General features: G+C 46.9%; 1 protein-coding gene across 3 annotated transcripts in view; it reads right to left on the reverse strand.

The window, feature by feature from the left end:
• Positions 1–1472: 1472 nt before the first annotated feature.
• Positions 1473–17104, reverse strand: part of MED1 (mediator complex subunit 1) — a 34581-nt gene continuing 18949 nt past the window's right edge. For 2 of the 3 annotated variants that reach the window (XM_048517007.1, XM_048517006.1), the window contains exons 10-17: positions 16416–16505; positions 14155–14266; positions 13049–13173; positions 12118–12236; positions 8717–8918; positions 7706–7801; positions 7493–7598; positions 1473–5194 (exon numbers count right to left, since the gene is read on the reverse strand). In XM_048517007.1, the coding sequence (XP_048372964.1) occupies positions 1921–5194; positions 7493–7598; positions 7706–7801; positions 8717–8918; positions 12118–12236; positions 13049–13173; positions 14155–14266; positions 16416–16505 (4124 nt within the window). In that variant the 3' untranslated portion in view covers positions 1473–1920. The remainder of the gene's footprint in view (positions 5195–7492; positions 7599–7705; positions 7802–8716; positions 8919–12117; positions 12237–13048; positions 13174–14154; positions 14267–16415; positions 16506–17104) is intronic. The other variant, XM_048517008.1, reaches the window with a different exon arrangement.

A 17104-nucleotide genomic window follows, 5' to 3' on the forward strand; every position in this document is an offset into this window, starting at 1 on the left:
ATCTTGATCCAGGAGCTAATACCCATTTTAACTTTTTAGATACTATCCATAATGAAGAATCAAGTAGATCCAGCTGCAACTCAGCCTCCATCCTTGCAAACAACTTCTCCAACAATTCCATTTAACTTACAGGGGCTAACAACGCGATTTTTAAAAACATTCCCCGTTGTGAAAATACTATTCAGAAACTGTGGCTGGAAGTTTTCCTGATGTCTTGAAAAGTGAAAGTTTCTGTTCAACTCCCAATCAAAAACAAATAGCACACCGTGGTAAAGTTAACAGATGACAACATGCCATAGCCTAATAGGCACACACTTATATTTCAAATGTGCCTACCACTGCAAAAGATGTTGCAATTAAAACTCTTTGTATTCCACAGGCCACAGGGCACCCAGTTACATCTTGTAGTCACTGACCACTTTCCCTACATCTGAAACACAGGAAGTAGGAACACAAGTCTGGAGAAACTCTGCAGTGTCCCTGAAACATCACAGATTCTCGGTTGCAGAGAAACCATGGTGAGCCAGATCCATCCCATACTAACCTGTAAAGCTACAAATAGTTTTGGATGTATGGTTAGTTACCACACTGCCTTGCAGCCAGTACTATGCTCAAGATGTGTGGCCATACACTGTCCACATGCCTAGACCTTAATCTCAGGTGTACACAAGCAGCTCCGAAGAGCCACCCTGTTCTTGTGAATACAGTGGAATGGCTTATCTGAGAACACTTCAGAATGAGGCATTGGCTGTTCTCTCAGAGCTCTGAGCGCACACTGGAAAACAGCAAAGCGTGAGCTCATGTGACACAACAAAGCTAGGTAAATTCTAAAGGGGAATTAATCCACTATGGCAGCACTAGATACAGACAGTAGATGGTTGAGGGAAGGTTTGAGAATTTCTCTTGCAACAAGATGGAGAAAGGAGCATACGTTAAGCACACATCCTTAAGAGAAGGCCAGTTCCTATATTACCTCACTGCCTTGTGAGCTGCTCCAAAATAACTTTTCCCCATGCTCTTTTGGTCGAGGAGGAGCACTGAAGTCATGCAGGGGAAGTCAACAGTTACTACGGGAAGATGTTCTGCTGCCGCCTCCTCCCTAGTTGATCCTCGCGTCCGTTCACTTGGCAACCGTCACAATGAGGTGACCATCCTCATGCATATATTCCTTGGCATCCATGTCTCAGGTAAACTGTACCCACATCAAGAATGTAGGAGCTGGGGAGTCCAAAGTTCAACATAATCCAATTAGAATGAAGAAGGACTACCTGAAAGCCAGCTGGGCTTGTGGCCTATGTCTGAAAACGACTGTGAACGCAAACAATTCAATAAAATCGCCTCAAAAGTATGTAACACAGAGATGCCAAAATACTTAGTTGTTTAGGTGAAGGTTAAATAAAATGGTGATATCCGTTAAACATAAGACTTCAGGATGGGGAAGTCAGCACATTGGGGGGAAAACTGGGCAGATGTCAGGCACTAAACAAATTTTATTTTATTTTTTAACAGAATATTTTTTTCGTCTTCTTTTGCTAGATGTGAATAATGAACCCCACACCAATGGCTAAAAACTTTACAAAATGTGCACCAAAATGGAAACATTCCTAAAAAGTTGTGGGGAGACCAAAGAAATTGATCTGGAGTTAAAAAAATAAACAGGAGAAACGTTTTAACCTTTGCCTGAATTTCAGTTCTACTGTGCTAGTATGCAGCTACACCCAGTGGGGAGCATCTGTTTCACTAGCTACAATTGTGTACATGTCTGGTCACGACATTTCCCAAGAGCTTAAAATATTTCTCATTAACTACACTCCATCTGTGGATGTTTGTTTTTATTAGAACCCGTCTGGGTGCTCCACATGCCCAAGATTTAAAAAATATCCTTAAAGAAACAAAGCAACCCCCCCCCCCCCCCCATTACTAATTTCTTATTAGGGCAACGTCCATCAGATCATCGTCTTCCTCCCCAATCAAAAAGTCAGGGCTAGGCCGAGATGACCTGTCGGAAGTGAGAATGGCACTGCTTGTCATAGACAGAGACTGCTCTGAAGAGATGGGGGATTTTGACCAGCTCTCTGGCTTCATGCTGTGTGTTTTCTTTTTGTCCCTCTCTTTGTCACGATCCCTGTCGCGGTCTTTGTCTTTCACTTTCTTCTTCTCCTTTTTGTGCTTCTTGTGTTTTTCTGAGCTGTATTCCGGAAGAGGCCTGATTCCATCGTCAGAGCTGGGGCTGTTCTGATAGGATCTCTCTGCGATGGACGATCCAGACTCGCTCTCGCTGTCGACATTTTGCGGGGTATATGCCGGAGACCGGCTGTGGCTGGGAGAGCAGCGCTCGTGCTTTGGAGTGGACCCACTGATCAGGGGGGATCCATAACTTTTTGAAGATGTCACCTGAGGCCTTAAACCATCTCCCCCGGCTTCTCCGGGTTTCTGCAAGGTAACTTTGGCTTTGATGCTGGGAGAGCCACCATCATGTTTGCTAATAATGATCTTGGCCACTCCAGTGCTCCCGACATTTTTTGACTCGGATGACTTCTTGGAAGAGTCTGAGGAGCCTCCTGAAACCGCAACTTTGGATTTCTCTTTGTCGCTTCTCTCGCGCTTCCCTTGCAGCTCCCCTCCTGACAAGCTGTGCTTGGAGGACATGGAGTGGCTCGAGGAACTGGAACTTTGGACCATCTGCCCATCCATTGAGTCTTCCCCGCCGGGGCCGCTGGTGACGACACCATGCTTGAGTTTGTCAATGACAGCAGTCAAAGATGGCTTCTTATTTCGACTTGGGGACTTGCCTTTTGAACTCCCGTGCTGGTTCTGAGATGAGGACATGGAAGAGCTGCCAGATGAAAAGGAAGATGAGGACGCTGTTGAAGAGTTTGAAGAAGGGGGTGGCTTCTGGGACACGGAACCGGAGGACCCCATTCCTGACGAGGACTTCATGCTTGAGCTTGATCCTGCCCCAGACATATGTGAGCCTCCAGAACTGGAACTAATAGGGGACTTTGCTTTAGACGACGGGGGAGTGCCTGGAACAGGTTTCATCGGAGAGGCCAGCTTGTCAGAACCGCCCGAGGGTCTAGAATGAGAAGGAGAAATGTTTGGTTTACTCATGGAAGGATTCATAAGCGACGATGGCTTCCCTTGAGGTTTGATCTTGGTACCTCCAGAGCCGCTGCTGAGGCCGTGTTTTGTGATGGGGGAGGACCCGGGCTTGCCCACAGATTGGGCGGAGCTTTTGGACTGACCTGATCCAGAGCTGCCTTGGCCCGAGTAGAGGCTGCTGCTCATCTTGGATCCAGAAGAGCCGTCCGACTTGCTGCTCTTTATTTTGCCCGAGGTCGATGAGGAAGACGAAGAGGACGAGGATGATGATGACGAGGAGGAAGAAGAGGAGGAGGAGGAGGAATGACTGTGATGACTTTTGCTGCTCAGAGAGGAGACCGAGCCACTGCTCGTGTATTGCCCATGGGAAGGTTTGCCAACAGTCACTGTTCCCTTGGGAATCTGGATGGTGATTTTGGGGATGGGAGGAGTAGCTAACCCGGGGGGAGTCTGAGACCTGCCTGAACTCCCGGGAGATTTCGAGCCCCCCGTGCTCGCTGGCGGGGTGAAAGGCCTGGTGGACGAACTATGAGAAGGAGATTTGCCTTCCGGTTCCACCTTCCTCCGCTTCTGGGCCTTGTCTTTATTCTTCCCATCGCTGGATGGGGTGCGGCTTCGTTTTCCTCCCTTGCTATCCAGTCCAGGGCCTGTTAAGGAACTCCCGGATCCATTACCCTCCTTGACCCGCTTCTGCGACTTCTCCTTCCCCAAATCTCCCGTGCTCAACAAGGGGCTCTGGCTTTCGCTATGATGCTCCATGACATCAGAGGTCCCCAGAGCCTTGCTGGCAGCAGTGATAATACTCAAGTCGGCTGTGTCCGCTTGGCTGCTTGCCTTGAACTTACTCTCCCCTCCATCTCCCCCCAGCACCTGCACACCCAGAGTACTTATCGTTTGTGGGGCAAAGCCCTTGAAGTCGTCAGCATCTCCGCTCTGGCTGCTATCGTCAAAGTACTCCTCTCCAAAACCGCTTTGGCTCTGGCTGTTCAGGAGGTCGGGGTTGAAATCAACTCCGTCGGGGAAAAACTGATTGGACGAATCACTGTTTGGGCTGACGGTGGCGTCGGCAATCAGGTCGGCGGGGTCGGTGTAAGGGTTTTCGCTGTGGTTTGACTGAAAGACGTCGGGATCAAACAGGGCACTCTGGGAATGCCCCGAGCTGGACGAATCCCTGACGGGTGTTCCAACAGGAGGGCAATCTTCAATGGCGCTCGGCAGTTTGGACGCTTCTTCTGCTATGTCAGAAAGGATATCCGTGACGTCGGCGCCGATGCTGTCTGAACTAGAGAGCCGGACCATCCTCTGAATGCTGGGCTGCGTGTGAGGTAAGGACTGTGGATAGGTTGTCGGTGGAGTGCTGCACTGACTGGGTGCGGGGGTGATATGGGGAGTGTCCAAGGTGTCGGCAGTCATGTTGACGTCAAAGATGGGGTTCTGGGAATCAACGTCCATGGAGAACAGCTCTCTTTGGAAGTCATCTTCCGTCTGATGCTTCGGTTTGTCCACCGGGAGACGCGACTTCTTCTTCTTCTGCTTGTTACTGCCTGGCCCCATTTCCATCCTTGGGGAGCCGGAGGAGGAGTTCTGCCTCTCCAGCGGGCTGCTTCCATAGAGGGTTGAAAAGTCTTGGGTTGGATTGTCCTTCAGCAAATTCATGAGCATGGGGTGGTTTTTCGTGTTGCTGGCTGGAGACGTCACCGGGGGAGGCGTGTGGTGAGGAGGGGTGGGGCTGGAGCCAATGGTGGAGCCCACGTTGCCTGTGATCTGCAGCAGGCTGGTCAGGATGGGGTTCTGAGACACTTTGCTGAAGTCTTCCCCGTGGCCCGCCGAGTCGTGCCGCTCTTTGATACCCAGGCTCATGTTGAACAGGCTGGAGATGGGCCCGCCGGGGAACGTGCTGGTGGGAGTGGTGGTCCCGCTCATCTGGTTGTTGCCGGTCGTCATGCCGTAACCCGGGCTGCTGGCGGGGGGCAGGTTTTTCTTCACCATGTCCTCAACCGTCTCAGCAATGAGGGACAAGGCAGGTGTGTCAGCTTGGATTGTCTCAGCTTTTCTGCGGATAGCTCTCATGGTCACAGGAATGGACATACATCTGCAAGGCAGAAAGGGGCAGAAAGGTTGGTGAGGTTAAGCAATAGCCTCGCCTGCTCTGATTTCTCCTGACAAGGAGAATCATGTTCAGCAAATTCACATGAATCATCCTCTATCTTCTTTCTACAGAGGAAGGAGGGGCAGGGGTATCCCGGAAAACTTGGAAGATGCTCCCTCTTCTTCACTGCTTTAGTTCACCCATGCCCAAATCTACAAGTACTTGTGGAAGAACGGCGGGCCTGGCTGCTCCTCCACTCCAAATCCATTGCACACATGGCAGACTTCTACAAATACCACTTCAGTATAGACAAAAGTGCATTCAATGGGCGAGTGGGAAGAACAGCTGTCCATTTTGTGGGACACACAAACAATGGGCAATCAAGCACACACTGTGAAACAGCAAATGTGCGCATGCTTTCTCCCACACAGAAATTATATGTGTGAAGAATGAACATGGTGTCTGAGTCAGCACTCTGGGGCTGATCGATAACGAGGCAGCAAGTTTAGAGTCATGCTGTGATGGAAGACATTTCACTTCTCCTTGCTCCACCGGGGGGGAAATGGGCCAAAAGGAGCAAGCAACTGAACCTACAGGGAGTGACAGCAGTGGTGTAGTGGATAAGAGCAGGTGTACTCTAATCTGGAGGGACTGGGTTTGATTCCCCGCTCTGCCGCTTGAACTGTGGAGGCTTATCTGGGGAATTCAGATTAGCCTGTGCACTCCCACACATGCCAGCTGGGTGACCTTGGGCTAGTCACAGCTCTATGGAGCTCTCTCAGCCCCACCTACCTCACAGGGTGTTTGTTGTGAGGGCAGAAGGGAAAGGAGTTTGTAAGTCCCTTTGAGTCTCCTTACAGGAGAGAAAAGAGGGATATAAATCCAACTCTTCTTCTATGCAAGGGCCAGAAGGAACCTTTCAGGAGCAAGACATGCCAAACCTGCAAGCAGAGTATGAACTGATGGATAAGCAGTGGCTTTCCTGAATGGGTCAAGCCAGTTTAATTTCAAGAGGACTATCAAAGGGTATGAGAAGAAGAGAAGAAGAACAGCTTGGTTTTATATTCTGCTTTCCTCAACTATGAGTCTCAAAGCAACTTACCAACTCCTTTCCCCACAATCGACACCTTGTGAGGTAGGAAGGGCTGAGAGAGTTCTGAGAGGACTGCAACTAGGACAAGCTCACTGTGCAGGCTTCATGTGGAAGAGCAGGGAAACAAATCTAGTTCACCAGCTGAGAGTCTGCCACTCATGTGGAGGAGTGGGGAATCAAACCCAGTTTTTCAGATGGGTCTGCTCTTAACCACTAGGCCACGCTGGAGTAAAGAGAAAACAAGTGAGGCCTGAACTTGCTGAAGCACCCTGCATCTGGATGTGTCCCTCTGGCTGGGGAAGGCAATGGCAGGGTGGAGATGTAAAGTAGGAGTTCTGAGTTAAACTTCTCTGGAAGGAGAAACAGTCCACTGCAGTGGCAGACAAGGCCAGGCGTGGTGGTCTGGCACTTACAACAAAACAAGCTCAGGACCCCCCTGCTCTTAAGTCCAAGGACAGAGGCCTCTTTGAACAGGCAGAGTAGTTCTGTGTAGGGTTTTGCCTGCATGAAAATAAATTCCAGCTGTGTACTGCTGTAGGCTTTCAGAGCCGGAATCAACTGGGTGTTGTGGGTTTTCCAGTTGACTCTGGCCATGAAAGCCTTTGAACTCCTCTACTGGGGGCGGGGGGAGGAGGAAGGGAGACGTTGCTATAGACGTTGCTATAGACCACAAACTGGGACGTTGCTATAGACCACAAACTGGGAACACTCCAGAACAAGAAAGCACACCAGCTCTGTGAACCTTTCTTTAATGCTGCAGGGATACCAAAACCATTATGGCTTTCCACACAGCAAAAATAATCTTTAAATCCCCATAGGCCAACCGTATCTATGGCCACCTAAAACACGCTCTCTTATGCGAGAGAATCCATGCCACCTGCAAAACACTCCAGGCCATAGACAAGGAGCTGCTGTTCCTATACATCTACACAAGCCAGAAAATGAGAAGCCAAGATTGGGACAAGAGCGACAACCCCACCTACGCAAAAATGGACCAGACCATGGCCACACAGCCTGGGACACCCACAACGCCCAGTAAAGTCCATTTAGTTCTCCACAGGGTTTCATATAAACATGCATGTGGGAGTGACCGTGAAATAACTGTTCCCTCTGTAAAACGTTCCTAAAGATGCGTCCCAGGGTGGACAGGTTTACATTTAACCCATCTCCAAAGATTGGTTTTTGTTCTGTTAGGAAGCACAACATACCTTTGAACGACTTTGGCAATGAAGTCATCTGTGCAAATGAGTGCATCTGAGAGCCCTTTGTACAATTTACAGTTCACGTGGGCTGAATCTTGTACATCCATCACCACTGAAAGACAAAAAGGGAGCACAGCAGAGTGTTAAACCAAAAGCCGGCCCATTTTTGTCCGATGCTGGGCTGAATGTGCCCCGTGTTGCTCTCCTCTCCCAACTCACCACAGACTAAGGAGTCGTTGACGGGATGTTGAAACGACACGCTGAAACACAAGTCGGACAGGGGACAGACTTCAAACTGCAGGATCCCTGGGGAATCTGAAAAGACAGAAGAAGTACTTGATGAAGAAATAGTTTGTGTTGCCACAAGAAATTACGCCCAACTCCACCAGGAGATCAATCTTACATTTTGATATGTTTATGCTCTGCTAATGTATTGCTGATTTATTGCTATTGTATGAATTTAGTATAGATAGGTGTGGATTTGTTCTTAGGGCTGCTATTGGTTTAGCAAATTGTCAGGCTTGAGATGTTTACTATACTGCTTGTTGTTAAGATATTGCTATTTTGCTATTATGTCTTGAAATGTTGTTTACATTTGATATGTTATGATCAATGCTGTTTGATTTGTCTGTTGTTAAGCCGCCCTGAGCCCTTCGAAGGAGGCCGGGGTATAAATCGAATAAATGAAATGAGAAGTGAACAGCACCAAGGAGCCTTCAAATCTGGTTTAACGATGGAAGTATCATGTATCTCCAGGATAGTTCAAGATATTGCAAAAGGTTTCCCTTTCTCTTGGATCTGCCCTGTTCCTTGAATGGAACAACGGTGACATACTGTTGCTTATCATAACCAAACTTGCAAAGCATACAAACATCTATGATTTGATCTAAGAAATCAACTCAAAGAGCTACAGTTCCCTGGGTTCTCATCAGTTCAAGACTTGCTGAACTCTTGCCTTGTTTCCCCAGCCCTGGCTGAAGCCCACCCCAAAGGAAGCAACATGCTCACAAGGAGCAGAACGAAGTGCCAAGTCAGGCTTTGTTGGGCCTTGGGCACCTGTGTACTTTCTGCTGTGAATGGAGCTATCCCCATTAGACACGTTGCTTTATCTATTTTCCCCCCTCTGTTCCCTAGGATGAACAGGCTAACAACATCAGACTATGACAATCACATGGGGACCAGTGGCCTTGAAAAAAACCCTTGAACTGAGGAACTGTGGGCAGCACCCACCTTCTTTTAAGACTGTTCGCTTGACACAGCTGCCTATCAGTGTGTTGTAGGCCACCTGGTGTCTAATCAAGTTGAGGAGGAGAGGCACCCGGCTGGGATGGTGGAAAGGGATTTTGCTGAGTAGAGTTCCTTGAAGGCTTCGTCCATCTGGCAAGGGGGCATCTTTATTGAGAAAGTAGCAATGCTGCTGTCCTGGCAGAGCCTGAGAGGAGAAACAAAAAGCCAGTCTCACATTAACTACCATCCCTGGCCTCGATGGCCCAGGCTAGCCTGATTTCATCAGATCTCAGAAGCTAAGTCCTGGTTAGTACCTGGATGAGAGACCACCAAAGGAGGGCAGGGTCACTACACAGAGGCAGTCAGCGGCAAACTACCTCTGTTCCTCTCTTGCCTTGAAAACCCTACAAGGTTGCCATAAACTGTCTGTGACTTGATAGAACTTTCTACCATCAGGCATGAAAAATTATGAAGGATGTAAACTGAACCTCTGCTTCTGAATAACAAACAAAGTGCATTAAAGGGACACAGGTTCCAGTGCGAATGCCTTGAGCAAGGAGTCCCCAACTTTGTGCCCATGGGCCCCATGCTGCACACCAACACCTGGTGCCCACCAAGTGTTTTCGAAAAGCAAGCGGAGTCAGGTGGGGCTCTTACCCAGCCCAGCTTCCGTTCGCCCACTGGAGATCCAACTGGCTGTGCAGATTAAAGTGCTGTTTCAGTAGCAGCTGCCTCCAGCTCTGGTTTGATTTGGTCTCTCACTTCTCTTTCTCAGTACATTTTTTAAATTACTCCTCTGCTCCCATGCATTTGAATAACTTTTGGGTGCATGTGTGGCTCCATCTCCTAAAGCAGATATGTTGTGCATCCCAGAGGCGCCCACTGGATCACAAAGGTTGGCCACCCTTGCTTGAAGCTTTACTTGCCTCGCTTGGTTTAGGAACGACAGCTTTCATGGAGCATAAAACCAAATCACCCGTCAGTGGGATTAAAATAGATACATTTCTACAATCTCATGCTTGGGATGTCAACGCTTTTAAACTGTAGCAATCGTGGCATCTTAATTGGTTCACTCCTTGGAAGACAGCCTTCACGTATTTTCAACACATAAAACTCAAGTCTAGAAATGTTTACAAATAAACTCTCTTTTGCAGATCAGGTTTAATCTCAATCTGTAAAGTCTGTTGGATATGTAACAGCCCCTTTCATTTCAAAGAGGCAGAGTGGGGTAGTGTGTAGTGGTGCCAGTCTGGGAGGTGCAGGTTGGAATGCCCACTCTGCCATGGAAGCGTGCTGGGCGGGCCTGGGCCAGTCATGCACACTCAGCCTAGCCCAAGAATAGCCCGCCTGATGGGGTTACTGTGAGGATACAATGGAAGAGAAGATGATACTAAGTCACACTAGATGTATACTGAGGAGAAAGCAGGGTATAAATGTCTAAATAAATATATCCAAGGCTTCCCCACCATGGAAGATGGATTTATTTAAGCACATTTGGTCCACTCTTGCCAAAGACCCAAAATAAACTACAGAGGCAAACACTTGAGAAAATCAAATAAACTTACTGTAAAGTCTAGTAATGTACACAATTCAGTTTACAGAGCTTGGGTTTTCTATTGCCAGATCCTATGCTACCAAATCATTTATTATTGTTAATCGCCCCTCCATATTTGGCTCATAACAGTGTAATACATAAAAGCTGTTTTGACTAGAACTCATGATTTAAAAATGAAACAGTACCCAAATAATAAGATAAAATAACCTACATAGTCCATAAAACCAAAAGTTAATAAACCAGACTACACCAAAAGCTCTAAAAACTGAGCAGAGAAGGAAACCTACCTATTGGCTGAGGAAACACATAGCCCTAGGGGAGACCGGTAGTCAGAGATCGGCCTCAACCAAATGCCTGGTGGAACAGGCCCTGAGGAACTCTGTGAAATCCCACAGGGCCCTGATCTCCTCTGGGAGACTGTTCCACCAGGAAGGGGCCAAGGCTGAAAAGGCCCTGGCCCGCATTGAGGCCAAACGGACCTCCCATGGACCAGGGGTTATAAGGAGTCCCTTGGCTCCAAATCTTAATGTCCGCTGGGGGTTAATACGGAAGAGGTGGTCACGCAAATATCCTGGGGCCAGACCGTAAAGGGCTTTAAATGTTAAAAACCTTGAACTTGATCCAGCTCTCAATTGGCAACCAGTGCAAATCACGCAACACCGGTGATATACGTGGATGCCACGACGACTCCGAAAGGAATCGGGCACCTGCATTCTGGACTAGCCGGAGTTTCCGGGTCAGACTCAAGGGCAGCCCAGGGTAGAGCACATTAGTCCAATCTGGAGGTGACTGTCGCATGAATCACTGTAGCCAGGTAACAGAACAATAAGTAGGGGGTGAGCTGCCTCACCTGGCGAGGATGAAAAAATGCAAGTTGTGTAGCCTTGTTGATCTGGGTTTCCATAGACAACACAGAGTCCAGGATCACCCCAAGACTCTTGACCATTGAAGTGGGTTCAAGTGGAACCCCATCAAGAGTCGGATGCCATCCAGCCATCTCTCCCCCACCTAGCCACAGGACCTCAGTCTTTGCTGGGTTCAGTCTCAGGCGGCTCAGTTTAAGCCACTCCACCACGGCTCCCAAGCACTTGGCCAGTTGTCCTGGGGTGGAAGACTGGGGGCCGTCCATGAACAGAAATAGCTGGGTGTCATTGGGATATTGATGGCAACCCAGCCCAAACCCCGGACCAGCTGAGCAAGGGGCTGCATATAGATGTTCAATAATAAAGGAGAGAGAACTGCCCCAAGGGACCCCACAATCTAGAGGGATCTGAGAAGACAACTCTCCTCTCACTGCAACCTGCATTGCTTGACCCTGGAGGAACGAGTTGAGCCATTTCAAGGCTGTACCCTGAACCCCCACGGATGCAAGGCAATATGACAAGATGTCAAATCAACAGTGTCAAATTGTTGACACTGAGAAATCAAGCAGCAACAGCAGTGCTGGCCCACCTCGGTCAAGCTGTCTCCGGAGGTCATCTGTGAGGGCGACAAGCACCGTCACTGTCCCAAGATCGGGCCGGAAGCCGGATTGGAATGGATCCAAGAAAGATGTGTCACTTAGGAATGTCTACAATTGCTCCGCCACCACTCTCTGAATCACCTTCCCCAGAAATGCCAAATGGGAAAATGGAAAATGCCAAATGGGAAAATGGTCGGTAGTTGGCCGGATCTAATGGATCCAAAGATGGCTTTTTAAAGAGTGGTTGAACCACCGCCTCCTTCATGACTGAAAAAACCACCAACCATTTTTAATGAGGACCCAATACCAAGGTTTGTGGTGTACAGGCAACTCGGGGCCTTGGATTTTTCTGGCCCCAAAGATATCTTAGCCCTTCTGGCAACGTACCGCATAGAAGCGCATATTGTGGTTCAACGGTCCAGGGTCCGCATCTTTGGACAGCTCAAACTGTGTGATGAGTTCATATAAGGGAACATACGTTGGTGGTGTGTCAAACAATGGGATGCCTGGGAATATAAAGAAAAAAGACTATGACCACCCACCTCAGAGACTGTCCCATTTGAGCCAAAAACAGCTATTATCCACAAAAAATTGTAAAGAGAGACGTCCAGTTTCCAGCACAAGTCTGTGATTTCTCATATGAAAATACACCGGGTGCTCTGTGGGACTGTTATTAACCTATTGGAAATTACTAATATTTAACAAAGGAAATAACTGAATCATTGGATGGGTCTAAAAATTCAATCTATGATCTCACTGACATGGATTCCAACATATTTCTACTAGGAGGGCCCTGGCAAGCGCAGGTCTTCCCCAAGACTTCCCATTGGCCCACCGCCTAATCTGCAGGAAAGGAATAAAGATGACATCCTGTCCCAAGAGATATGCATGCCACGGGGATCAGATTTTTCCATCCTCAGAAAATTAGGGAAATGACATGTTTACCTGTATTTAGTTGCCTTGTATTTGGTTGTGTTACTACCTCAATTAGGGCCCAAGAGGATTTACTGACTTATTTAGCTTAAGAGCAATCTGCCTTTTTTCCCACTAAAACTCAAGGTGGATGACAGAGTACAGAAAGAAAGAAAAAAATATAGGGCAGGAAGCTAACTCTGTGTGACCTATGAAGGGCTTGCAGAGATGGATTAGAGTATTCAAGACCTTTCACTACAGCCACCTAAACTCTGCTCAGTCCCACTCAGCCACAGCTGCAGAAAGACTCGTCCAGGACAGACGAAGCATGGAAAATTATATGGATTCTGCCCTCTAGATGTCAATCTCTTTAAAAAATCTCACGGATAACTAAACTGTGACTGACCTGTGCAGCTCTGAAATTTCTGAATGAAGGCCCTAGATACTGGAATTGGCCTTGGGAACTTCAAGAAGAAACAAGCTGGCAAATCGATGCTGTTGGCACTGGTGATGGAGGAATAGGATGGTGTTCTGGAAGAAAAAAAGTGACATTTGTATTTTATCTATGCTAATGAGATAGTGTACCGTCAAAGTCTTTCATGGCTGGAATCAACTGGTTGTGGAGGGTTTTACGGGCTGTGTGGTCTGGTAGTTTTTGCTCTTACCTTTTTACCCACACCTGTAGATGGCATCTTTAGACCGTGACATGCCTCTGAAAATGCCAGCCATAGATGTGGGCAAAACATTAGGAGCAAAAACTACCAGACGACAGCCACACAGATCAGAAAACCCACAATGTACTGAGGTAGAATAGTAAATATGGGAATTCCCTTGTGATAGTGGCCTGCTTACGCATTGTGTCCTTTTAGCTTGAGGCAGGCTGTGACGATGTTTTCACTTCAAAAAATCTGTGGCTAGAGGAAGCTAACTTATATACACAGCTGATCTGTTATGGTATGTATTTGTGTGACGATTTTTCTGTAGGGAGATATTATATTCTTCTGAACTGCCCTGAATGTTCTCTGGGATAGAAACAAGAGGTCCAATAAACAAACTCAAATAGACAATAACTTGTGTGGGGCCTGCATTTTATCTCCAGGACTCTTATCTCTTATCTGCCTTATCTCCAGGACTCTTTTGTTGTAAGTTAAAACAACAAATATCAGCAACCCAGAACACCATGAAGTAAGTTGGTCTCTTTCCTTCAAAAATACCATCAGCACAACCCAGAAAAAAGCAGGCACATCTAAGTCCTACTTAAGTTAACCGGACAAGCATTTTAACACTTTTGAGTCGCACCCATCACATAATGTTCTGGCCAGACATTTCCTTGCTTTCTACCAAACCTTCACCTAACAAGGAGTTTCTTAAGCAAAGAATGTAAAAAGTTGAAGAAATCTGCTATAGAGAAGAAAACACATGAACACTATCCATTGCTAATGAACTCCAGAATTACCCTTATCTGCTCAGGTAACATCGCGCTAGTGTCGATGGGCAGAGCTTTCTGCTTACCCTTTGTTGTCCACAGGATGAGACCCCATTATTAGAGGGGCAATTAGAAGTTTGTTCATAGTCAAGGTTCCCTCGATTGTAACACACACATTCATACCCAGATGTCGGGGAACTAAAAATAGAAGAGAGGGTGAGCCTAAGTTCAATAACCTTTATTAGGCATACAGAGTAAAAAATAAATAAAATAATGCAGTGAGTAATATAAGCAGGTCATGTTCCTTCCTATTTTCCTTGGTTCTGTACAGCAATCACTTGTAGTAGAAATTCAGCCGTCTTTTCCAGTGTCTCCTGTTTCTTGCTGTTGAGAAGGAAGTTCATTTGCAAGTCAGCTAGACAAGTTAGTGCTTTATGGTATATGGATTGTGGTAATAAGTATCTGATGTTTGAGTACACAGGACAGAAGAAAATCGTATGATTTAAGGTTTCTACTCAGTTCAGACAATGGGGACAAAATCTTTCATTGGATGGGATAGGAAGTAGTCGCCCCTCCTCTATTGCCGATGGAAACACGTTGCATCTGGCGCAGGTTAGGGCCCATCTCTGTGTTGACTCCAGTAATAGGTCAATGTAGTGCGCCAACTGCGGATGTATGGGTATTATATTGTGGTTTAGGGGGGAGCATGATCTGTTTGCTGATGCTAGAAGCGGCTGTTGTTCCTGGTCTAGTAGTCTTGTTTTTAGTAAGCTGAACATCTCATTTGGGTTAAGCATGTGGAATGTTTCCAGTGAGAAACCAAGAGATTTGATCTTCCTAATGATGTTGGACCACCAACTGGAAATCATCAGATCAGGCATCACGAGTTAGATTACACTATCTTTTTCTGTGTTGAAACAGAGTCTCAGCCAGAATTTCAGAATAGATAGCCATGCTCTGGTTAAGAGGGTGATCCCTTTAGACAACTACTGTTTCTTTAAAAAATCCCTTTGCACGGGGATGATTGGAACCCACCTCTTGTTATGAAATAGGGTACAGAGGCAGAGTAGGAGCAGCCAGAAGAAGGAAAGGTTAGATGGTGGTCCAATTTCCACTTGCCTGCTTAAAAATCAACTGATTTCCTCTGTTGTGCCCCCTGCCTTGTGGAATGGCCTGCCTGAAGAAGCCAGGAGGCTCCCAACTCTCATGGCTTTCCACAAATTATGCAAAACTGAACTATTCAAGAGGACATTTCTAGAAAGGTAACAGGGCTGTACTCTCACAGAATGGATTGGGAAGGTGTAATGGGAAAGGGTCTGCAGAGTATACCACTGTGGCCGTATTGTCTATTCACTACCCAGATTGACCTGTTGTCACTGCAATGTTTTCTTTGAACGTAAAACCATTTTTCGGCAATCTATCTGTACTACATCTAATGTGCTATGCTTATTCAGGCTTCTGTAATGTTAGCCCTAGTACGTTGCTTATTCGATGTCTCTCCATACTACCTTACACTGCATAATTTGCTTTGAATCTCAATGAGAAAGGTGGACTATATGTTTGCCATATATCTACAAATACAAAATAAATAAATAACAAACTATTTGCAACATGCAAGTTGCAAACTATGTGGTCCAAGGCTAACAAGCATAACAGATGTGTGAAAAAGCTGCATTTGGGCTTGATCAGGAGCAGGCAAACCCAGGCACTTATGCCACACCAATGGGGCCCGAGACCATTTTGCTCAGCACACAGGGCTGGTTCTTAGTCCAAGTCCCTGAGATGAGTCTTGAGGAGTCAGTGGCACCTCTGGAGGAGGCAGCATAGGAGAAAGCCACAAGCAAAGTTTAAACCTGCCACTGCCTTCCAGACCCACATAGTTGCTAGCCAGGCCCCAAGACAACTCTTGGGCAGACTGTCTCCACCCCGGGCCTTAATATGCTCTCAGTGTGCCTGGCAAAGTACCACCCATATCCCCATTCTGCCTGCCAACACACCAACATCTCCACTGACAGAAGTTGCCATTTCTTTGGCACTCAGGCTAAACCTGCCAGCTCCTCTGAGCTAAATGATCCTCCATGTCTCACATGTCTGCAGCAGGGAGTGGTAAGGGAACTAAAAGATGATACTTTTTAATTGCAACATGTGTTTCAGGAATTGTTCATTATTTATTACAGTCAGCTGAATTCTGCAAATCCAAGTGAGCTCAAACAGCACCACAACTAGTGAGGCTACAATCTTCTGCCCAGGGAAGAGAGGCTACCAAAAAATGTAAGGCATGTTTTAGACAGCATCACTTTTTAAAGGCACAAAGAGGGGTTAGGATTACAGCACTGGAAAAACATACCATTGTTCTCATTGAGAATGACGGGAGCTCCAGTGCCTTCTTCAATCAAGTCATAGGGGGAAACGTAATACTTCAGATTCATCAGATGACCTGGAGGAAGAAAGCTTGTTAAAGATAGGAAGATCACCATAAGAATGGGGAGGGGAGGACGAAGCTTGTATACTGACTTGATCGACTTGGCCTTAATGAACTCGGAGAAATCAGAATTCTCCATATAGAGCTCCACAAAATGTTTAGGTTCCTCTCTCCCCACAAATGGGCTCTCTGGTGGAATCCCACACCTTCCCAAATCTCCCACTTTTGCTACCTGTGGAATGGGAACAGGTCACACCTTCTTGGTAAGACATTCTCCTGGCCCCAGTTCAATTTCTCCCTTGCAATGCATATTGGTTGAACAATCTGATGTTATAAACGTGACAGGCAGTTATTTTCCTCACTTGGGTCTTAATAGATCATTTTCTCAAGGAAGTGAAGGTGGCAGACGTGGCATCATTTTTATACAAAAGGTCAAGAAGGAATTTTATTCTTATCCTTACAAGAACTCTGACAGGGAAGAAGGTTAGGCAGAAAGACTCAGTGGCCAATTGCCCACAGTCAGCTCTTGCCCCACCCCAGCATGAAAATTTGCGATAGAAATACTCTCGCTTTCTGCAAGGAAAGCGAGAAGCACTGGCGGGGCAAGAAGAAGT

This window comes from Sphaerodactylus townsendi, linkage group LG15 (assembly GCF_021028975.2).
Source record: "Sphaerodactylus townsendi isolate TG3544 linkage group LG15, MPM_Stown_v2.3, whole genome shotgun sequence".
Taxonomy (NCBI): domain Eukaryota; kingdom Metazoa; phylum Chordata; class Lepidosauria; order Squamata; family Sphaerodactylidae; genus Sphaerodactylus; species Sphaerodactylus townsendi.